The 24,606-nt window shown below is 37.5% G+C and overlaps 1 protein-coding gene across 4 annotated transcripts in view; it reads right to left on the bottom strand.

Annotated features, from left to right (window-relative positions):
* The window catches only part of PLEKHA5 (pleckstrin homology domain containing A5), a 167,956-nt gene that overhangs the window by 64,071 nt on the left and 79,279 nt on the right, over positions 1–24,606 (bottom strand). For all 4 annotated transcript variants that reach the window (XM_041129585.1, XM_041129586.1, XM_041129587.1 and 1 more), the window contains exons 2-4: positions 10,536–10,619; positions 9,433–9,553; positions 3,097–3,201 (exon numbers count right to left, since the gene is read on the bottom strand). In XM_041129585.1, the coding sequence (XP_040985519.1) occupies positions 3,097–3,201; positions 9,433–9,553; positions 10,536–10,619 (310 nt within the window). The remainder of the gene's footprint in view (positions 1–3,096; positions 3,202–9,432; positions 9,554–10,535; positions 10,620–24,606) is intronic.

The following is a 24,606-nucleotide window of genomic DNA, read 5'->3' as shown; positions in this document are numbered from 1 at the left end:
ACTAGATGCGACATCCCATGGTATGGAATACCCTCGGTTGGCCAGTTTGGGTCAGGTGCCCTGGCTGCGTCCTGTGCCAACTTGTGCCCCTCCAGCCTTCTCGCTGGTTGGGCATGAGAAGCTGAAAAATCCTTGACTTAGTCTAAACACTACTTAGCAACAACTGAAAACATCAGTCTGTTATCAACATTCTTTGCACACTGAACCCAAAACATAGCGTCGTACCAGCTACTAGGAAGACAATTAACTCTATCCCAGCTGAAACCAGGACACAGAAGAACCGCATTACACACAATGAGACAGCACACCCCGAGTCAAACAAAACTTGCTGTTCTCTGTGATTACACAAACGTGTTAAGAAAGTTATCTTACTATTAAAAAGAAACCTGCACAAGCTTTCACTGTAAATTTCTGAAGATAGCATCTGTTGGTAAAGCTCTTGACTAAATTGGCTTTCAATTACTAGTACAACATGGAAACATACAGCAACGCCTTTTCTTACAAAAACCAATCAAACATCACAGCATTGAAATAATTTTACACATAAACCCTGTCCAATAGTATGCATTTTGACAGTAAGGTAGATTGAAAACTTGTTGAACTACCAGGCCCAGAGGGCGGTGATCAGTGGCACCAGAGGCAGCCAGTTGCTAGTGGTCTATCCCAGGGGTTGATACTGTGGCCAAGCCTATTTAATATCTTTGTTAATGACCTGCACACTGGGACAGAGTGCATCCTCAGCAAGTTTGCAGGTAATACAAACTATAAAGGAGTTGTTGATACACCAGACGGTTGTGCTGTCATTCAGAGGGACCTTGACAGGAAGAATCTCATGAAGTTCAACAAAGGGCAATGCTCAGTCTTCCATCTGGAGAGGAATAACCCCATGCACCAGTACACAGCAGGGCTGATCAACTAAAAAGGAGCTCTGTGGAGAAGGACCTGGGGGGTCCTGGTGGACCACAACTGATCATGAGCCAGCAATGGACCCTCATGGCAGAGGTGGCCAACAGGATCCTGGACTGCATTAGCAGGGTTGCCAACAGATGGAGGGAGGACATCCTTCTTCTCGACTCAGCACTACTGGGGTCTAGCTGGAGTGCTGGGTTCAGTGCTAGGCTCACTGGTACAAGAGAAACACGAACATACTGGAGTGAATCCAGCAAAGGGCCACAAAGATGGTTAAGGGATTGAAGCACCTTTCATGTGAAGAAAGGCTGAGAGAGCTGGGACTGTTCAGTCTGGAGAAAGGGCAGCTTGGGGGCATCTTACCAACATGTATAAATACCTGATGGAAGAGCGTAAAGAAGACAGAGCCAAACTCTTCCCAGTGGTGCCCAGTGACATGACAAGACGCAATGGGCACAAATTAAGAAACATGAAATTCCACCTGAGCAGAGGTAAACTTTTTTAGTGTGAGAGTGATCAAACACTGGCACAGGTTGCCCAGAGAGGTTGTGGTGCAGTCTCCATCTCTGAGGATATTCAAAACCTGGCTGGACACAGTCCTGGACAACCTGCTCTAGCTGAGCCTGCTTGAGCAGGGGAGGTTGTGCTAGATGATCAAGAGGACCCTTCCAATCATCATAATTCTGTGATCTTAAGTATAGCTACTGTTTCTTCATTAGTTAAATAATATAATTGTACACTAAAATGGACTTGGTAATATGAACATAGAGTATAATTTTTAGGAAAGCAACATCTTTGTACTACTTTATGTGTTGAATATCCATGGTTTGATGTAAAACAAGAGACATAAATCAGCTAGAATCTTTAGAGCATTCCAGTAAGTTAGTTCAGGTACATAACCATATCTTTTCATACATGTAAAACTCATTACAAAGGACTTCAGAATGAAAAGCCAGATCATCATGAACCTAACTTATTCAGAAGTAGGCAGCAAAGACAAAATAACAGATACTTATGAGTACAACCACCTGTGCTATAATCCAGACTTCATATGTCAATCAAATTAACTGATTATCTCATTTAATTAAAAAATCCAGAAAATGTTACTTTAGGAAAAGAGTGATTTTTTTTTTCAAGCTAAAAAGTTTAATAGCCCCAAAACAAAGCAAAAAAATCTGTCACCTTTGTGACAACTTTTCACTCTCAACACTGAATGAGAATAGAGGCCACAAGAGTATCTAAACATGGAAAAATCTACTAAACAGATACTTCTAGACCTTTTTATCTGATAGTAATTTTTAAAAACTTACTCATCAACAGCATCCAGAAAGCTCTGTGGGTCATACCAGTCTATCAGAGTAGCGACAGTAAATGATAATGTAGATTCAAAACTACATGTACACATTTGCCTCAGCTGAGTTTAAATGGCAAGTTGTTACAGGGTTCTTGGTGGATTTATAAAATATATTTCTAATACAGCCTAATCAGTTTTGTTGTTCAATTTTTTGACCGAACTACTCTACTCTGATTTCCTGCAGAGCAAGAAAGTGCAAGTGGTCTGGTATTGCAGACTAGCAAATCTACAACAGGGTAGGTACACTGTCACTAAATACTAAAGAGCTCATACTTCAGATTAGTTTACATTCAATAGGAAAAACTAAAATGATATCTGGTTTTAAGATAATTATCTTTGAGTTAAGAAAACAGGCATTCCTCTCTTTTCGTATGTGAAAAAAATTGCTTGATTTCCAATTTGTTATTGAAAATACTTACTTACTCTTTAAAAAAACATTGAGAGATACAGTCTAACAAAAGAAACTTCAGAATTTAAAAAAACAGTATGCTGGGCTTAGTATCCTTGTCCCATCACCTCAGCATGCCTGAAATTAATTCAGCTATTTACTAACAACATCTGCCTAGATTTTTCAAGCCCTTTGTGTATTTTAGACAGAAATATAATATATCAATGTTCTGCACTTGTCTGATGCCCTTACTCATTTGTATCAGAATGTTATCCAATAAATAGCTAATTAATTAAAATACCATGTGTCAGTTCCTCACAGTTTATAGTTTCACTCTGATATTGCTATCATTGTAGTTTATGAAAATGGTTGTTTTTTGTACATTATACACCTTACCGACAAAAAAAAAAGGGGGGGGGGGCGGGGGTGAAGAGGGGAAGATTACCTGTTTGTAGAGCCAGCCACGTCTGACAACTGGTGCATTAGGATTTCTCTTTATTGAATTCGATCTCTTTCCAAAATTATGAACCTTCTTTGAAGATCGTGATGTCTAAATTGAATTGAACAGGTTAAAGAAAACATGGCATCAATATCTGTTGAAAAATCATAACACATTTTCTTTTCTTTAAGATCTTTTTCTTACACATGTTCCTCTGGGGCACTGCAGAATACAAACTGTATTGCTTTTTTAGATAAATAATTATTATGATGGTTCTGCTGGCTTCAGCATTTATTTCTTTCCCTCTGCAGAAAATTTAAAAACAAATCCCAAGACAAGTACGTAAAGCTTTTTTTTTTTTTTAAACAAGAAAAACCAACAAAATACATATCTGACCTTCTTATAAGGTAGGTAGCCTACCAAGCTGTAGAAAGAGAAGTAAAACTAACAGAACTATTATTAATTATGAAAAATTCCATCACCTGGGCAAGAAAATGCTACTCTTTCCTGCTTCCAACACTGGCCTAATATATGAAAACATGTTCAGATTTCAACAAGATATAACTCCCCCTTTTCTAACATACACTAAATTTTTTTTATTCTTTCTTTCCTCTCAAGAACCCTTTGCTCTGTGATCCCTTGGCTGGTTTGAATATTCATTATTTTACCTGTTTGCACTAAGGCCTACTTTGAAACTTTTGCCCTGAAACTCCAGTGCTTACTTATATATGCTGTTGCTTATACTTTTTACAACCTTACAGCTACACCTTGATCACAGATGATTAAGAGAAGTAGGATAAATAAGCCATTTTAGATTTTAGCCTTCTACTCGAGTAACCAAGAGAAATAGGAAAAGGCATAAAGAAACGTGCAGTGCTTTGCCAATTCACACTTCATTCTTTTCCGCCTACATTTAGAAAGTTTGTTCTGCAACTGAGCTGAACGTTCACGTTTTACATTCTGTAAGAATTGGTGCCTCAGAGAGCATGCAATGTGATACAGCAAAGTATCCCACTCTGCAAAGGAAGTAAAGTTCAAATAAGTTTAAGCTGTGTTCATGGCTCTGCTCCAAATCCACCATTTGAACTGAGACAATATAATCCTGCACTTCAGCTTCCCCATCTCTACTACTGAAACTAATCATAAGGTTATGCAAAGTTCCTAAAGGAGGAAGGCTAATCAAACACTCAGTTTTCGTTGCAGATTAGGGTATGGGGTTTCTCTATGGAAATTCTCTTAACACGCATCACAGAACTGGGTTGGGTTTTATACATGCTTCAGAGAGAATTCCACAGTAGGTTAAAAATCATAAACTGAAAACTGCAATTTAAAATGATGTGCAGCTTTTGTCAACGATGCCATTAACTGAAGAATATAACATAGCTTAGCCAAAAAAGCGTAATATTACAAAACCTACGTGTGTTTGCCTTAAGCCTACAACACAATGAAACAATGTAGTTTTGTTTTTGAAACTTCTTTTTTGAAAGAATCAGGAGGGAATATATAAACAATCAGAGTGCTTTTAATTTCCCTTGGAGATACAGAAATTTGACTCAACTCTGTTTGGAAACCTAATTAAAAGTAAAAATCTTTCACATTTTCATCTGAACAATTCTACCAGTACAAAATGGACAAAGGTTTGTAAGAAGCCAAGAGAATTATGACATCCAGCTGTAAAAAAAGGGAATATACAGAGAACCTATATAACAAACCAGAGCACATTATAAAGTTAACTACATCTATCTCAGTTAACCTGTATGGCTACTATATTGGCATATCACACAAGAACTGTGCCAAGATTTTGATCAGAAATAATTTATAACACTCATAGCTGCTCTAATATTAGGTATGAAAGGTTCAAAACCTCTCAAGAGTGTTCCAGACTTCCTACGCTTATAAAATGGCTAATGCATTAAGGATGCTTCTGAAAACAAAACCAACCACAAGTACTACTAATGTCAAGTCTACTAACAAATTCAGATAATTTAGATAGGTATCTCTTAGGTAGGTCTGATAATAAACCATATTGACTCCATTTTCACTGAGCTCACAGCTAAGTTTTAATGGGTTACATCTTACCAACTGTGAATACAAACATCCTTTAATTAAATACAGCATCACAAGTGCTTTCTAATTTTAGTTAATACAGAGAATACTTCAGATGACTCGTGATTATTTTACCACACACTACATAACGAGAATAACTGTTCACAACAAATTTTGAGCCTTAAGACAATGAGTATTTTAGGATATTGAAACATCATAGGTGTATACATAAACTCAAACTTTTTAGATCACCTCTGGCTCTTGTTATGTCTGGGATCCCTGGCCATCCCATATTCTCTCACACACATGCCTAATATATCTCAAACAGGGGAAACAGGAAGAAAGGAAAAAAATAAAATTGAAGGGTTCAGCTATTTACCCCACAGCCCTAAAAATACAGGGCATACTGCACAGCTCCAGCTTCTGGAGAAGGCAAAGAGAAAAGGAGGATAGTGAATGAAGGGTCCAACTACTAACCACTTGCCGGAAGGTGTAGAAGGTAACAGAGCTAGCAAACTTGCAGTCACATCTGGTACCATCTGACCCATTCTAAGGAATGGTCCCAGCAACTGTCATGCCTCCAAACCCAGAACCTACGGGAGGGACCCTGTACAGTTCCAGTACTGAGAAAGAAGCCAGGAAGTCCAGCCAGTGATATTCACTCTTTCCCAAACCTGAAGAAAACAAACACCGGCAGGGTTTTGAACTCTGGGCAACAGTCCAGTCAGTAGCTGGGCCTGCACACTTCATCACTCTGCAAGCTGCTCTTCCCTCTGCTTAGCTGGTAGAGGACACAGAATTTCTGTGAGGCTTCTTCCCAATTTCAGAACTAGCACAAAAGTAATTAATTAACACTAAGCTTATTGTGTCTACATTTGAAAAATGTGGGTTGAGAACCTTGCTGATAAGGAAGTTTTCTGCATGTAAACTCAAAGAATGGAAATCTAATTCTTTGTTACTTTCAACTTCTGTTTAAAAATATGTTTCCACTCTTCAAGTCTTACATTATCTTCCAAACCACAAACCAACATGATGCTGCCTTCTGAATTCTGTCAGCAATTTCAGTGCCTTCCAATGTTGCAGTTTTCCATGAGCTGAGTGGGTTTCTCCCTCAGCATTTTAGCTTGGACCAGGAGGTTGCTCTTGAAGCAAATCTCCCAATCATTCACTCTTATTGTGCTTTGGTTTGCATAGTACAGCAAACTGGATTTATTTTAGATAAGACTAAAATGTAAGATGCACAAGGAGCACTACTGGACTCATCGGAATATAAACCATGAAAACACAGTACAGGTGTTCAGCCCTGAGCAGCAATACTTTGCCCTTCACATTGCTCCTGTTCACTATGCTGTTTGCTAATGTATCTCAGGACTGTTACTCCAAAATTTCTGGCTAACTTGAATCCTGAGAAGACATGTATGGCTATACCTAAACTAGCCATTTAAAGCTGGACTATCTTAAGCACTGTATGAAATATCTATAAGCAAACAATATTTATAACTAACGTGAAACATCCTAGCTGTAATGGAGACATGATGAGCTCTGCAGCAGCTGTACTGGGCTAACACTCCATTCCACTCACTGTGAGAAAACTTTTAGCTTTATTCTGCTGATAATCAGGACAGCAATAAAGAGCAGGAGAGATGAACTGTGGGGTGTGACTGGTAAAATGACAGACTTTACACATTCAAAAGCTGATTCCCTGAATGCATTTCAGGACATATAAACATATTTGTCTAGGTAGCGATTTTAACAGTGGGGAAAAAAATAAAATAAAAAGGTAACTACAAAAACAACTTCTTAATTTTAAAAAGAGGGGTGGAAATATATACTTCTGTAGCAACCTTAAGCCTATGTAGATCTTTTTCCACAGTCAGAGGTCTGTGCTAGTGGCTTGAAGTTTAGAAATACACTTCAAGCTAATAGGAAGTAGCAGCACTTAACAGAGCTGTAGTGTGTTATTTGGCCAGCATTATGTATATATAGCATTAAACTCCAGTGAGTCTTTCAGCCACGAAATAGAAAAGTTCTGTATCTATTTGAGATCAATTAACATTAAAGAAAGGGAGAACTTATTTCTACACCCCTCAATTGTCTGAAACTTTAGTTGTACCACAAACTTTTCTTCCATTCCTCATCACCGTCCAATATTAGGTGTGCTCATGAGCTATCTCTGAAAACAGAAACACCTAAAAAACAGGTGTGGCAACCACATGAAGCATTCTTCTGCTCTGTAATTTACTTTCCTCATCAATATTTTACTCCTCTTATTGTGCTGCAATACACACAGACTCTACATATTATATTCAAAGGTTGGTAAAACAGCTAAGAATTTCAGGTTCTACTGTTAGAAGATATGAATAAAAACATAGAAGAAAATCAGTTATTGTATCCCGGTACAACCAGTGGGCAATTTCCGTATAGTTATCTTTAAAAATGATTGAACTCATTAGCTTTAAATAACCGCCAGAAAATGCTGACTAATATCAGCTGTGGTTCTACTTTGCAAGCATTCATGTCCTGAAAACAAAACTTTTTAAATGGTGTTGCAGTAATTCACACAAATTTACATTTGAAAACTGATGTACAGTAATTGTACATACAGTCACAGCAATCATATTAATATTTTAAGTGCATTTAAATAACCGGAACAGACAGGAGGAATGAAAAATAGAATAAAAGTCTATTTTTTCAAAATATAGTATTTTCCACAGGAAGCTTAAGTGTCATTAATCAATGAAAGTAAAGAAATTACAATAACCAGGCCATAGCACTCTTGATTTCCTTCTAGAACACTATGAAACAAACATGCTAAAGGGCATTTTAAACTTCTCTTTTGAAAGAGGAGTGTGAAAAAAATATTTGTAAAACACGTGCTCCTAAATTGTAGTTCATTTCCTACATTTAACCTGAGAGTGCTTCCTAGCTAGTTCTGTTGTAATTCATTTTCTGTGCGAGTATTGCAATCTATGTCACTATTACAACTCTGTCTTGGGCTTTTTGTTTGCTTGGTTGTTTTAGGGCTTAGCTGGGTTTGTTTTTTGTTGTTGCTGTTTGGGGTTTTCCTAGTTTGTTTTGTTTTGCTTTAAACTGGCTTTCCTGCATGGACTTAAGCATCATCATATGAAAGTTGAGATGGATTTTGTTACTGTTTAACACTAATAGATTAAGACATTTTTCTCATTAAGTAACAGTTTTCTGATGTAGGTCAAGGATTCTGCTTGTCTAATGAGACATTTAAAACAACAAAAAAATGTTTCCAAAATGCACTTAAAGTAACCTTACAATGTTCCTTACCACATGGAAAATAAATTATTTCAATCCAAGTTTCTGAAATTAAGGAATTTGCTCAGTTAAAACACCTTCCAAAGTTTATTTTTCTCTTGCAGGCTCGATTAATCTGCTGAAAAGCCCTTCTCAGGGTTAAAGTTTTCAATGACTAGCTAAAGTATGGGGTTTTTTTCCTGCTTAAATGTTAACTGCTGGGTAGAAGAGATTACAGGGCTCTTGTCTGTCATCACTGATCAAAGTTGTTATCTTGCTGTCCGAGTAACCTTAAGGAAATTCTTAATTTTGTAGCAAGCGCACTTTCCTTTCAGGAAAGCTATCCAGAAAATGGAAAAAAAAGTCCACACTGCCTCGTCAGCTTTATCCAATAAACTTGGAAGTTAATATAACTGAACGAATCACCTCAATAAGCATCCGGGCATTTACCTTAACCTTCTGAGAAGCTGGGTGAATGGGGAAAGTGGGACACGAATTAAGGTGACCTAGGAATGTCTAGGACTTTTCCCAGGAATTTTCCTAGGAAACCAGGACTTCTACTTCTTGTCCAATGACAGCAAGTCATGTCATCTGCCCTTCAATTTTACGACAGGGTCACCTTCCACCTCTCTTGTAACTACTTCTTACACACAACTATAATTCTCTCTATTTTATCTGGAGAAATCCAGTCAATTATTTGTGATTGAGCAATTTCTGTAACAATGCTTACTCAGATATTTGATCAGTCACTCAACATTTTACTGTTCACACAGATTAGAAAGGTCAGATTCTGTAAACAATTTAGGTACATGCAAGTCATAAGATCCGATATACCTGATAAAAATTACAGCTTCAGTGATAATTTGTTTCAGACACTTCAGTTTCCAAATTAAACATGAAAGGAGCCAAGTGCCCTGAAAAAAATATGTGCTTTGTTTCTCTTTTTCAATGAAATACTAATATATAGCACTGTCTAGTATCTTGTGGAATAACAGAATTATCTTAATTTTAATTTAATTTGGACATACTTACTCTGCCCACAGGGCTCATTGGATGAGCAGCATAATCTGATGTCAGATTATAGTTAGTTGCTTCACATATCATGCTTACTGGTCGCTCCTTCTTTTCTTCAGATGTCATTGCTGCAGCAGTCCTGAAAATAGAATATGTAATAGCACTAGAACATGCTGTGTGTGCAGACTGCTATTAAAAAACACCCCTAGATGTAGCCTAATACAGCCCGTGTCCTACTTTTCCAATCTGAAAGCAATTCACACTTCATTGTAAAGTTACCTGCACTGTGTTTTAAATCTATTATAGATGAATTTTAAGCCATTGTTTTAAAATAGGATTTCTGTATTCACGTAAGGTGTTGATGGGAGGAAAAAAGACAGGTATGAGCATGAGATGGAAATGGGAAGAAATGCTCTCCGAAGACCCCATATGGCTTTGTCCCACTTCAGTGAGAACATGCACGTTTATGAAATTTCACATATTGCAGTTCTGATGGTTTTCACTCCAGCAAGTGTATAATGTGTTGCAGCGGTGGTGGTGAGTAGGACACCCAATATCCAGCCACATATAAAATCTTGAGGTCAGGTATGACTTCTATGCATACCTTCTCATATTGTTGTATATTCTACAAAACCAATGCAAAGATAGCAAAACCAAGTTATTATCCAATGATACAGAAAATGTCTCAACTGGCCAAGAAAATAACTGTTTGAGGAGAAACTATCAGGCAAAACATGATTGATTAAAGGCAGGTGATTGTCCCTAAAAGATTAAAAAATTTATTCCTTTTTGGAATTTTATTATATTATTATATAATATATAGGTCATTTGCTAACACTACAGAATAAGTGATAAGTGGAAATTTACACAGTGCATAAACACGGTGCATTTCTATCATATAACTAATTTGGGCTATGGTTTTTATCTTAAAAATTAGTATTAAATATTTAATATTACTTTCAAATTTATTAGTATTTCAAATAATTTAAACAAGCAAAACTTTATACATGCTAATCTGACTTGGAAAAAATAAATACTGCAATTAGCAATCACTGAATCTTACTTCAATATTAACAAGTTTTAAAACATGTATTTTATAGACTGAAACAGATGCCACTTACTGTTCATTCACAACAAAAATACAGTTGTCCTGTGATGGCTGTCCAGTTACTGGATGTTTGCAGGTTACTTTTCGTTCATTATGACTGTGGAAGAGAGATAAGGAAATTATTAGGCAATGATATTTTGATTTTCCAACTTAAGTATATAAATCCAGTACATTGAGTATATCAGCCCAGTGAAAACAATTACGAATGTTTCATTACGGCATGTAACAATGTACATGTACACAACACACAGATACATATATATATATATATAAACTAATAAAAAGAATGATAACAAGTATTAAAGAATCTTCATTAATACTCTGGAAAGAGATGGGAAACATTGGCACGGGTCGGTAATGGGTTTGAATTTAAGAACTAGAGCAGTAAGTGTGTTACTAGTTCATATATGATCACCAATAATTCACTTCAGCTAAGTCTTTATATATTCATAAACAGGATTTCAGCTAGACAGGGACAAGTTAAACATAAGACATAAGCAACTGCTCTGTAGGGATGAAATATCACTACTGTAAAAGCAATTGTCTTCTAGCTTAGACCATGAAGTTACTGGTTTAAAATTTTCCAATAATTACAGATAAATATTCAGTCATTGGAACAAGAGTGATGCATCGCAATCACAGTTCTACTTCTGCTGGTGACTTTTTAACGCTGCTCCCCTGCAGCCATCTCGGGAGTACCTTCAAGTGGCAGGGAGCCTGCCAGCTGAGGGCTTCACCCTCATCAGCACAAAACACCCACTTCGCAGTATCTCCTTCCCCTGAACCGCAGGTGTTGCTAGATCACAGCAGCTCCCACAATTTGGAAGAAACTGCCAAAATTCAACAATTAGCAGCCGCTGCCACTCAAGAAGGAAATGTTTTGACTTGAGCCTTCCAGCCCTAGAGGGGAAGGAAGAGAAGGGGAGGAATTGCCTTTACTGCCTACCAGGCATGTCAATCAGCTGACAGTTATAACTTGTGCCTGCTGCAGACCGGGGCGTTTCTACCCTCAGCCTCCATGCAAGCGGCAGGGTCCCAGCCCCAGTTATGCTACGAGCACACCTGAGAGCACGAGCTACCAGCTGGCACAGCAGCAAGACTGCGCAACTAGGAGAGGCAAGGGTGGCTGAACTGCCATAACCCCCTCTGAACTCTCTGGCCCTGAAACGCGGGAAAGAGCAGGAAAGGTGCACCGACAAAATTGAAACCTGGTTCAGTGATTAAAAAGCATATAAGCAGAAATCAGACTAAGAATGGGAAATGATTATATAAGGCAGATGCGTTATTTGGATATAACCCACATGCTTCAAAACAAACTCACCTGTTCTGGTTTTAACACTTTAAATAATATTTATAAACAAAAAAAGTGTACAATGCAAGGAAACCAGTATCTGAAATCAGCACTGTAAGTCACGAAGAAAGTAAATCCATTTGATAGTATTTACTTTTGCAAAGAATATGTGATGATAATCTTTTTCATGTAAGGTATCTTATATAACACTATGGCTTTCTTATCACAAGTTCAGCCCTGAAAAACATTCCTGGACAGAGAACCTGGACAAAAAAAAAAAAAAAAAAAAAAAAAAAAAAGTGCTGTAGTTGCAAGATAGCACAAGAGCTGCAGAACAATAAAAGCTTTGAATGGCACTTTATCCTTAACACCTACTTCTTTTATTGCCTATTCATTTAACCTTCTTAGCTTTCAAAACTATGAAGCACAGCTCATCCAGCAAATGTTACACTCTCTACCCTTCCTGCTTCTTAAAACAACCTACACTTAACAAAGACTAACATTCCCCAGGTTTCTTGAAAATGCCTTTGGATCATAAGACTTTGCAACTATGGAGCATTACTAATTTAAAATTACCTCCAAACAAAAGCGTAATAAAATATTCACACTACTTTCATGGTCAATGTAGAGTTGAAAAACACTGCATAAACCTAAAGCACAAGATTAGAAAGATAGTCCAATTCCTTGCACTTTCTTTACTGGGATTTTAAAAACCTACTAATACCTAAATGGCTAGACATGTTATGGAGCTTAACTAGTGAGCTGGCAAATGCTGGTACTTTATCTTCATACTAAATTCAGCAGAATTCTAAGTTTAGGTTCTAAAGAAGCTTCTGTTACAGAAATACATCCATTACAATGAGGGGACAGAAAAGAGTACATCTGTGCCATTCCGAATTGCCATGGTCCTACAAAGCCTTTCAAGTGAAAATGGCCCAGATTGAAGAGAATTAAAATTCAAAACATTCCTGAGGAAGCATCCAGGGTTTTTTGTGATTCCTTTTTTTCTTCAGTTCCAAAACCTTTTTGTTCCCTCTGACATTTCAGAAACTCTTACACCAAACTGAAAAAAAAACCATAATTATGGAGATGAGCTGGCACTCCACAAGCTTTGCCGAAATGTTGCCATCTTGTTCGCTATCAGCTGACATCCAGAAATGTAGCAATAAATGGATCAGAACTTCTGCTCAAGGACCATCTATACTCAGGACCACTACAGAGGAGGCACATGGCACATTTTGTATGAGTGCGTGCGGCTCACAGGAATGACACAGGAAGAGGCCATACTCAAAGATTGTAAAGGGGAGGTCATACAAAACCAGGACGGAAAGCAGGAAGGGGGAGGAAATTAGAGAGAGACGAGAAGAAGCACTGACACAAATCTATTCAAGAATATTTTGTTTCGGGCTTACGTCATATATCAAGTCAGCATTCCAAAAATTTTTGGACAAAATACAGTTTTCCTTACTACTCACACTGATGTCAAGATGTATAGAGGTGTAGCTGACATAACATAAAAGGCAAAAAAATATCGTAGACATGAAACACTCTCCTGTGGGATATATAATACTTTCTTTCTAGCGTTTGAGAGACCTTTATAGTCACTTCCTTCTAAAAAGGTGAGGCAAAGGAAGAACAACCTTTTCTTTCTCTTCAGCTTAGACACAAGTGAAATCTCATGAGTGAACACTGAAAATTCAGCTTGTACAACTAAGAAGTGTGACGACTGTAAATATGTCTAACTGGATGAATAGATTTTAAATACTTTCGTTTGAAAACTTTTTCATTACTCATCTGAATTACTGCATTTTTGGCATTAATTTAGCCGATATTTTGACAAGACTCTTCAAAATACTTGCGTAAGGTGTGGTGGAGTAGCTTGATGATTATTACCATAACCTTCCCACATAACAGTAGGTTAAGGCATTTGTTTTAAACTCCATCTTGTAGACTACAGAGGATTTCATTAAAGCCAAGCTACAATTTGATACTCACAATCTTCAACATCCAATTTAGACAGTTGTTCAGTTATCCATGAATTTCCGGGTCCGCAAACACACTTAGTATTTCATATATTACACTATAATAATACATATCTCATCAGTAAATCTCAGGGGAAATAAAGCAGAAATTGTTTTGTTTTGGTTTTTTTACTGAGAACTTTAATTTCGATTTTATACAAACTCCAGTGTGTAATTCAGAGTTTCAACTCTGCATATTTATGTGTCTGTACTTTTATTATGTGGTAAAGAGTGATTCGCTTTGACACAGGCAGCTAGAAGCCAGCGTGTTAACTTTTTGCTTGTGTAGAGATACAACCTCCAAGAGGTACATGGAAACAATACCCTTCTTCCTTCTCTCTCCGATCAATTTTTCGTATCAACGTGTTTTGAGAATACAGGGTAACTATACACACACACTGTCACACTTATACTGAAGGATATAACTGACCCTTACTATTTTAGCATCCATAGTTAGGCTGTATTAATGGCATGATAAACACTAAAGCCAAAGATGGAAAAAATTCCCTGTGTATTTTATTAGTATTCATGAGCATACTCTGCAGACTCAGTACATGGCACAAATTATTCCTCATTAATATTTGCTACTGGGATGTGTTGGGCTCCAGAAATCGACACAGCTGACTAAGATGACATGAGAGATAAGCATTTCAATCCAAATTAAAGCATAGTTCTTGCATGTATCAAGATAAAATTCTGTTCCTGATTCCAGTAGTGGCCTGGGAAAATGACCTGCTATAAAAGGATCAGAACCAAACCAAAAAAACACCCCCCACAACACAAAACCCTAACCACACCAAAATAGCTCATGCAGGGAAAAGTTCCATTTGTAGCTATCTCAGTGCAAGACAACTGATACCAACTTAACTTGACCTTTTTTCTCCAAAATTTTTAAACTTCTTCCCAATCCTTTCCTCTGAACACTGCAAGCTTTGGAATCATTTGGCAGGTAGCTTAGCTTTGGCACATGGACAAGCCCTCAGAGCAAAAGGATTTCTCTTGTTCAGGTTAGAAGTTGACAATAACCTTGAATTTGACTCATGTTTTTTGCCTTCTTATCTACACTCTTTCTCCTTTCCATCCCTTGAGACCCTTAATCTCTTTAGAAGACAGGATTATTTTACTTATTTTCTAGACATCCTCAAAAAATGTTGTTGTATAGTTTTAATCTACTCACTAAACGTACAGTCAACAGAAATCTTTTTGATGGCCAAACGTGATCCAAGGACTACTAAAAAAAAGCCTTCAAATATATCATTCAAATGTATTATTCTATCTGTAAGTAGCAACAGAATGCATAATTCCAGGAGCAGCACTTGCCAACAGAAGTCCTACACAAGCAGGATTGTTTGTTTTCATTCTACTTTGTGTTTTACAGGACTGCTGACCCAAAAATGCTGCGTACCAATATTTTGTTCTAACACACACCACCGCAAAAATCAGCAAATTCAAAATTCTGTCCAGTTTTGCTGTTTTGAAATTGCTATCATCTTTAACAGTATCAGGATTTTTTTTTAATAGGAAATAAACTCAGATAATAGCAGTTAGAGTGGAAAAAAGAGAGATACGTGATCCAATTGTACAGAAGGATGCACACAATTAAAAATGAAGGGTTAGACCGTCTTTCCTCTGGAACAAAGCAGTTCACTCAGAAGTGGCAAGAAAGATCAAAGTACTAGGGTGGGGACAGTTGGTTTGGGGTCTTTCCATTGTATGATTTGGTTGAGTTCCCTGTCCTCTCAAAAAAAAAAATGAGCTGGGCCAGAACTCCCAGAGACACATCTGGTTTTCTCCCACTAAAATTAAAACTAGATGCCACTTCAAAGCTTCTCTCATGCCCTTTCTTTGTAGACTTTATTTATGTGTTCCTAAATGCTAAGGCCTTCTCATTTGCTCATTCTCAACGTGACCATCAAAGCAAAGGCTGAGTTCTACTTCACTGAAAGAATACAAAGTCATAAACCAGAACACAACTTTCAACAGGCCTCCATATCTTTAATTTAGAAAGACTGTTCCTTTTGACAAGTGAACACTGAAGAATACATTTCAGAAGAATGCTACAACAAGTATCTGCCTCCTAACTTTTATTCTACATCTTAGGCAAGATTCAGTCTGACAATCTAATCTCTATTATGCAAACATGCAAACTCTGTATATCACAAATATACTCAGAGTACATAGGTATTTCTTATGAGAAGCAGTTTTATGCGTTTTTCATACCTGCTTCATGACAAAGTACCTTAAAAAATTACAGATAAGTTAAGACGACCAAATTACCAGAGCAACGAAGTCATCCTCTCTACGTTAATGCTAAATTTTTGCACTGACATTTAAAATTAAGGTTCAACTGGAGACAAACATAAGACAAGTCTAGGCCAGCGTTATTCTGCTTCTGTGAAGCATTTCATTCCTGAACTGGGGGTGGGGAGGAAATTACATCAGCATTTTTTACCTTGTATGCTTGCTTCCTAGTGTAAGAATGTCTCATTTCTAATTGAAATAAATGCAGTAACTTGCAGTTATCTAACAAAAAGTTGCCTGTATTTGGAAAAAATTTAAGTAAATGCAGTCCCCACACAACTGCTAGCAAGGATGTGGTCTGTGGCTGTACCAACTCTTCTATTTTACTAAATCTGTAATGCCACATTGTACAGTAAATAGCAAATGCAAGCACTTTTTTGTCAGTGCTATCATACCCTAGAATTACGAGCCTTTTTTCAATTAAGCTTTTTAAACAACAACTTTGGAAACCAGGCTGCATGGCTCCACTGGAAAACATGTGAGTATGGTAACTTAACATCAGGGAGTCTGAACAAAAGAGGGTGTAAAGAGACAGTTTCAAAGCAAAGTGCTGACAGACCTGTATAACATCACATATGCTGCTAAGAGCAAAGTGTTTATAATCCTTCGTGTGTACACGCACTTCGGAAGGTGCATACAAAATTCTACTAATTTTCTTGGCAGACAATGCAACACCTAAACTATAGTTGCTGCTTTCACCATTTTCTTGGCCTACTATGCGTTTACTTTTTCAAGCAATGTGTCAATTCTGTAGACTTTCCTTTTAAGCCCTCCTTAGTTACAGTTATGGGAGTTTTGGTGGTGCTGGTGCTGTAATGAAAAAGCACCTGGACATTTCTATACAACTGACTGTACTTCAGCTTTTCATTTATTATTGATATTTATTTTCCAAAAGATTAAACACTACTGCCCTGAAATTGTACACCTTTATTTCAATGGGATTATTCTAAAACAAGGTTTATATTCCAATGAAAATATTTATGTAAAAGCAAAGCCTTTTCTCACTTGAGCAGATACGATTAACATGCTCTCATGACATACTTCCCGTGTAAAACTAAGTTTATGTAATTAAGTGCAAATATTGAAAACTCTTTCAAAATGCTAGGATTAAATACTTTCTAAAATAGCATATACTGTATTACAGATTGAGAAGCTTTTAATAAGTAACTGTTCTTTCTAATCAAGCACTGTATTTTCAGAAAAAGAAAGTGTTACTGTTTTCAGTTTTCCCAAAACTTTGTAGGAGTGTGTCTTTCACTCTGTAGATAACATATTTGGGAATTTGTAAGATACTGAGACTTGGTAAAGGCCACAAAAGCCACACACCTTTAAATAGAAGTGTGGCAATTTGGGAGAGGCACTTACTATATGTCATCAATTTATGAAACATTTCACTACATACATTTTAAGCCCTGGGCACAGCGTCTAATGTAGCACCTTGATAATAGCACTGCAGATGATGAAAATTTTCAATTCTGTAAGTATTAGTCTGTAGTAAAAATGACTAATACATCGTTTGCTGTTTGAGATAAGTTTGAGAAAATAGTGAGTTGGGTGTTAGAAGGCAGAATTATCTGTAAGCCTCAGATTTGATAGTTGAAATCCAAGCATCCCTTAATAGTTAACTACCTGGAAAGCTTCCAAGAACTAGAGTAACATAACAATTCTGCAGTGAAAACCCACAATCTGTTTTCTAAAGAAAAATGGGATTTGGAGTAGTATGGTTCAGCAGGTGGCTTGTGGACCAGAAGCAGCACTGGATGCTCCAATCTGGCCGCTGCTGCCTCTTCCTGTCGAAGACTGACAGCAGATGTCTGATCAGCTAGTGCTGCCCAAAAGCTCGCTTCCCCAATGCGGGAGGGACACGCTGCAGCCTCTCCTGAAGAGGTAGAGAGGATGGAAGAAGTAAAAGCTAACTTGTGGAGAGGGCAACAAAAAGCCACAGTCAACAGCTGTTCCGATACGAAGAACACGCTCTCTTTGCTGCTGAAGCTAGACCACTCAGATTAGCAGACTAATAAATTACTGCATTTCATTAGGATGAGTTAATTAGGAACCATTAATTGATATTTTCTTACACGTAGAATGTTAAAGGTTTTCAGAACCAGAAACAAACCTGACTTGAATTTACAAGGGACAGATACACTTAGGCTGTGTAACTAACTGCATGATTGTGATTGTACCACACTACCCAGAGCAATTCATCACACCAAGTAAATTAGAGCGAATTCAGTTGTCTTAGTCACCCTCCACAACTCTAAGCATCAATTTCAGTAAAAACTTTTAGTAAATGCTTTGATAGCTGCATACCAACTTTAAATGTTTTCAAAGCTCACTAGACAGAAAATTACCTCCAACACATATCACTAAGATTATTTCTGCAAGCCTTGCCCTTTGTGATTTATTACAGTATTAGAAGCATAAGCGAAACGTGCTCTTGAGCAAGCGTTAGAAACAGAAGTATGAACTCAAAAGGTAATTTTGACTTATGCTTCCATTTGACTGTAAAGAAACTAGAGACATTTTGCAAGAGAAACTTACTCTAATAACAGTTCCTTTTACTAATTTTTACATGTTTTTCAATAATTATGCTTTGAAAAAGAATGGCTTGGCTAAGATAACTATAAGAAAAGATAATGCAGACAAATTAAGCAGCTTAATACCTACATATGTGTATATATATTTTAAAATACATTAATATATGGCCTATGCAAAAAAACAATCTTGCTGTCAAAAGTACTTCCAACTGAAGTCTGACTTGGGTCAGACTTCTCTGCAGGCTCACATGGTTTCAAGAGCTCAAGGCGTCTCCAATTAGCATACCCTGAAAAAAGTCAAAGCTGTGCTACAATGTCTTAATTTCCATTTGGCTTGAAGAGCCTGCATCACTGCCACTTCTCTGCACCTCTCAAGCACTGACAACCTTGACTGTCCTGTTGCTCAATCCAGCCCCTTCTCCACTTTAAGTTCAAAAGGGATCTCAATGCATTCAGTAATCCATTCAGTGTCCAATCAGAGGACACACACAAAAAAGAAAACTTTGGGTTATGTTCAGAAACAGTTGTGCATTTGCTAACAAGAACAATAAATCCTACAAGTGCTTACTCACCTCAGTTTTTTCAACAAGTTTGGAGCGTTCTCTGATACAGAACAAGCGTTTCGGAACAGCCAGAAATTCCCCTTCACAAAATTTAGGTATTTAGTAAATTGGTATAGTTGCCCCCTATTTATAGTTCTATTACTAATGATCTGTTTTGCCCCACATACATTACATATGAGATTTCTTTTCACCCCAGTTTTCACCATATTGCGTGGGGTTTGAGTGTTGTTTTGGTTTTTTGTTTGTTTGTTTGTTTTGTGGGTTTGGGGTTTTTTTTTGCTTAAGGTATAGACAAAAGAGCACACTGAATATACGTTCATCATCTACTGCATGACTCTTCCATTTTCAACATTTAGCACTTAAAAGCCTTGTCTCTGCCTCTCCCTCTCTCCCAGTTAACAAACCAGAGGACCATGAAATGATTAACTGTGCATGTAGTTCCTTCCACAACTTTCCACTCTTTTTGTGCAACAATTTCAATGCTTTCACTGTCATGCCTTCTTCCTCTCCCTACTTTCCCCTCTTCAATAACAGCATACAATTACCTACTACTGAAATAATTCAAATTTTGTGGATTCTCATTCTCTCAAAACTCACATTCCATTTTGCTTCCATTGTTGGTCTCCTTAGATCTCAGCTGTCCATTATCTTCACTCTGGACTGCTTGCTGGTTTGTTAAAAGATATGACTTGCTTAGCATTTATTTTCACTCTTGTATCATACAACTCAGAATCTTGTTTAGCTTAGTCTCAAACTACTTACAGCAGTCACAACCTTTAAAGAATAGTTGCAGGAGTTACAGCACAAGTCAATTTTTCAATTAAACTCCTGCTGTAGAACTGCAAAGAAGTAAAGCTGCTCCATTTTATTGAGTTACAAATGTAATATATATATAGAAATCTAAAAAATATATATAATTTCAGTAAATTACTACCTCAAATTCAACTGCAGACTTTCAAGAGACATTTGGTGAAATCACACTGTGTTGCTTCGCAAATCTAGCTAAGCACATCAGGATCAAAATCGGATATGCATTAACAGAAATAGTTAAATACCTTATTTCTCCTAAAAATTTTCTACCTTTGGCCAGATTTCTAGGGATCTCTTTCCCTTATCCCATCTGCTATTATTTATTATTACTCTGAGGGGTGGGGGGTAGGGGGTGTTTTGTTTTGTTTGTTTTGTTTGTTTGTTTTTTCCAGATTATGTGAATCACAGTATTAGCTGTCTATGAAGCAAATCCCTTTATCTTAGCCAAGGTTACACAGAAGTGTAACAACATAATATCATCTTCAGATAGTTACATGACTTCCATGATTTCTTAATCACTTTCCCAATGCCTTAGGAGTTGGCATACTTCCACAATCACATCTCTAGTAAACAGCCTTTTTTAGTAAATAACAACACACTTCCATTAAGAACCCAGTAGAACTTTTAAAAGAAAGCCATGCTTATCAAGCACTTATATCAGAATATACTAGGTCATAACTAGACACTTCCTCAGTCCGCTGAGAGAGGAAAATGGTCTGGCAAGCTTCTGCAAAGTAAATACATTACCATCATCTGGGAAATGCTTAGAAATATTTCTTTTAACAATTTGACAGAAGAAAGCAGCTGAAATTTTGGTGCATCCACTTGCGTATCAGTTTTAATTGTGGTAACAATTCAGACACATCCTGTATTTCAGGCTTTCCCCCACACTAGATCCTATTTTGCAAGATATAAGGGTAGACACTGAAATTTATAAAAATAATTATTTTATAAATGAACAGTCATCACTAACACTTTAATCACAGGCCTTCTTAAAGCCATTGTAAGGATTTAATTGAATAATCTTGGTGGTCCACTGATAGAGCGTATGCAAATATGTGCACCAGACCCCAGAGGATAATTAATTGAAGCTTACACCATGTGTGGGCCTGCAGTCATCTCAGACAAAAGAGTACAAACTCCATTAAAAATATTCATTGCTTATGACGTAAAGTTCAAGTACAGAGACACAGAGGGTGTAACGCATGGCACTGAACTGGAACGCTGAACGTGTCAGCTGTCATCTCCAAGGTCTGAGGGCACTGCTCAGCCTCGCTCAGCTCTCTTGTTTCTTTCAGTCCATTCGGGTTCAGCTTCAGGAGCTGATCATTTCAGAAAAATAATAATATTGTTGTCTTAGAAGAATAGCAGCAAGTTGTTTTAGAAGGCTCCAAAAGACTGAAACGTTAGCAACAAATAAAATTCATTTGGGATTTGTTTGAAATCACAAATAGATCAGAAATTATCTCAGGATTTTCTCTGCACACTCACATCCTTTAAATAAAACTACGTTGTTTCCTTGAAATGTCCACACTTCACATTCATGTTTGCACTTAATGTTCATTTGCTCATATTTCAGATTAAAGACCCTGGTGGAGATATAACATATTTTAATCTGGAGGTGTGGATGCCAATCAGGCTTGTGGGAAACCCTGAGAACTGCTATAACTGCAAAAAAGGCCACATTTTCTCTCTTTTCTCTGGTTTTAAATTCATCATTCCCTACTATTCATCTTGCTAGCTTCAAGTATTTCTAAAAATTAGGCAGGCCTCAACACTTCAGCAAATACTGCTTTTCAGAAAAAACACCATTATAATATTATCCACAAAAAAATACTGAGGAGAATCACACTTCGACATTATGTTAATTCCTCACACACCTTTGTCTCAAACATCAGCAGAAGTCCTTACCAGGGAGAGAATGTCAGGCCAGATGGACCCACTGTCTGGTCTATGGCGACAGCCCTTATGCTCCTATGGGGAGTTTAACTCTGATTGTCAGAGTTAAGTGACTGTCTACGCCTAATTGTTGGTGCTAAGAATACCTGTCAGCAATTAGCAAAACCAGCCCTTTACAGCATTTAATCTATCTTCCGTGCTGTTTAATGCTATTAGTCTGCAGCATTAATTCCTTGCTTTGATGCATATGATCAAAAAGCAATGGAAGCCCACAGTTTTATGCAACAAGAAAAGGGCTGAGAAATGCACCACGGAAACAGGCAGAGCCAAATTACGGCTGGGAACTGGAGATTGGTGCCCTCCCTCTGTTACCAGGCACAAAAATGAAAGAGTGGGAGCATTTAGAAGCAGTGGTCTAAAGGAAAATGTCCAAAGTTAGGTAACAGGTGTTTAGTCAGATTCCTATAAAAAACAACCAACCAACCCCCCCCAAACCAAGAACGAACCCTCTTTCAAATACAGTTTTGGTTTGCTTTCTCTTGATCTGTTGTTATATGCCTCACCACAACCGGCAGGAGCCCCAGACAGTGGAGTATCTTTCTGTTAGTTCAGAATGCGCACAGAAAAAGTTAGTAACATTATGGTACTGTTATCAAATGTCGTTGTCTGCTACTTAAGATTCCTAGCTGTGTAGAATCTTTTATATCATTCAGACATCTTCCCCTAAATGATCTCAAAAATGCCAACTTAGTTAAAAAAAGAATACTAAGAAAGAAAAAACAGTTAAAAGGATACTTCCATATAAAGATTATTCACGGTAAAAATTATTATGATAAAATCTATTGACTTTAGCACCAGCCTACCTACAAATAGCAAAAAAAAGCAAGTCAACCTGAACACAAGATTAAGTACTATTTCCTTTATGCAGTGTTTTACCTACTTTTTCCCATCTGAATGCTAAGTTTCTTAGAAAATACACGAATATCACAATTTAGACAGACTGCTGAAGTAGTAGCAACTATTTAGGACAACTTCAGCAACACTGTTACTCGTTATTAGGTAAGGAAGTGGAACAGATGAAGAGTAACTACAATACGCTTTCTCTGTAGATTAAAGCAATTTGGCCTTTTTAAATAAAGAAAAAAATTCTGTACGATGGGTAAACACAAATGAACTATTGTATTTTCTTTTAGGAAATGGCTGCAGTACATTGAAAAAAAGATTTACTTTTTAGAATGTGTTTTAATGCATACAATCAGGTATTTTTAAAAGGCAAATGGGCCCAAATAAGTACCATAATAACAAGGTCATTTAGGTAGTAGGCTATATCACTATTCAATTTACCAAATGAAATTTTAGCACCCCATCTGATCAAGGGTTTACATCTAGTGCTTATATGCAGATTGTCAATCACTTTGATGCCTGTTGGTCTCGTATAATCAAACCATTGGCTCTAGAAGTTTGGAAATTTCCATTTGACGAAAGTATTTCTTGGCTGTCTCCCCTTGTATTTTCACATCTTCAGTTTCAACACCTACACAGATTGTTCTGCATTATCCATTTCTTTCATAAATGCAAAGGAACAACTACAGTTTATTTACAAAATGAACTGTCAGCAGATTTGACAGCCATGCAGGAAACATAGACAGCAAAAAGTTATTATAACTCAGTCTCTTAGTTTTACATCCTGACCCTCACAACTGTATCTTTATCCCACAGTACAACTGAAATAACACTTAATTTTTATTAGAAACTATTGCTGACCCAGCAACACATAGCCCTTCAGAAAATGGCACACCAGGTTGTCTCTTCCAATTACAATCATAGGTTAACTGCAGCGGTAGAAAAAACTGCAGGTCAATACCTCCTCTGAAAAGACATGATGCCTCTGATGACCTTGTCAGCATTTTCTTGCATTAAATTCATACCTCAATGAGAGCCAGAAGCTGGGAGCTGTTTTCTTTCACAGGTGTTTTTTTCAAGCTGTTGTGAGACTCCAAGCTGCTGGAATTGTGCTGTGCCATCCAAAGTCTACACAAGCCATCTTCGGCCAACTCTGGTAGGCTGTTCTCTCACATATTGAGTAATAAAATGCTAACAGCATCGGTGATGACTTTTTGAGTTTTAATCACAACAGCTAGAATTTTCTGATGTGAAGCGCGCACACTCACACACCTGCCACCGACCACTGAAATTAATATATAACACAGGGGCAGCTGTAACACAGAAGTATTTTGATGTTGCACACAAAACACAGCCCACAACCTGCAACTGGGATAGAACCACCACAGGCTTCAGCCTCAGTGCAGCAGTAAGGCAGGTACATACATGGCTGTTGCATTGGAAATGCATATGCCAGGCCCACCTGAACAACTGAGACAGCTGTTACATGTGCAGGTAAGCTCTGTGTGCAGGTCGATGTCTTCTGCTTAAAGCCAGGTCTTGGGGCTACATACAGTCTTACAACCGCTTTGAGAAAACGGCTAGCTGCTCTAGAATGACAAGCCCACTCCATCCTTTGCTCTTGTGCTGGCAACAGTGCTCAAGCAGTCAACGCAGCATTCACCCAACTGAAAATGAATCGTTTTTCATGGCACTAACCTTCCTGCAGGCTCACAGCACAGGGTGCAGCAAGGAGAGGTGGGACCGGCCTTTTTGACAA

The sequence above is a fragment of the Aquila chrysaetos genome, chromosome 17 (genome assembly GCF_900496995.4).
Source record: "Aquila chrysaetos chrysaetos chromosome 17, bAquChr1.4, whole genome shotgun sequence".
Taxonomy (NCBI): domain Eukaryota; kingdom Metazoa; phylum Chordata; class Aves; order Accipitriformes; family Accipitridae; genus Aquila; species Aquila chrysaetos.
Note: the sequence above shows the minus strand (reverse complement) of the source record. Positions and strands in the feature narration are given on the sequence as shown.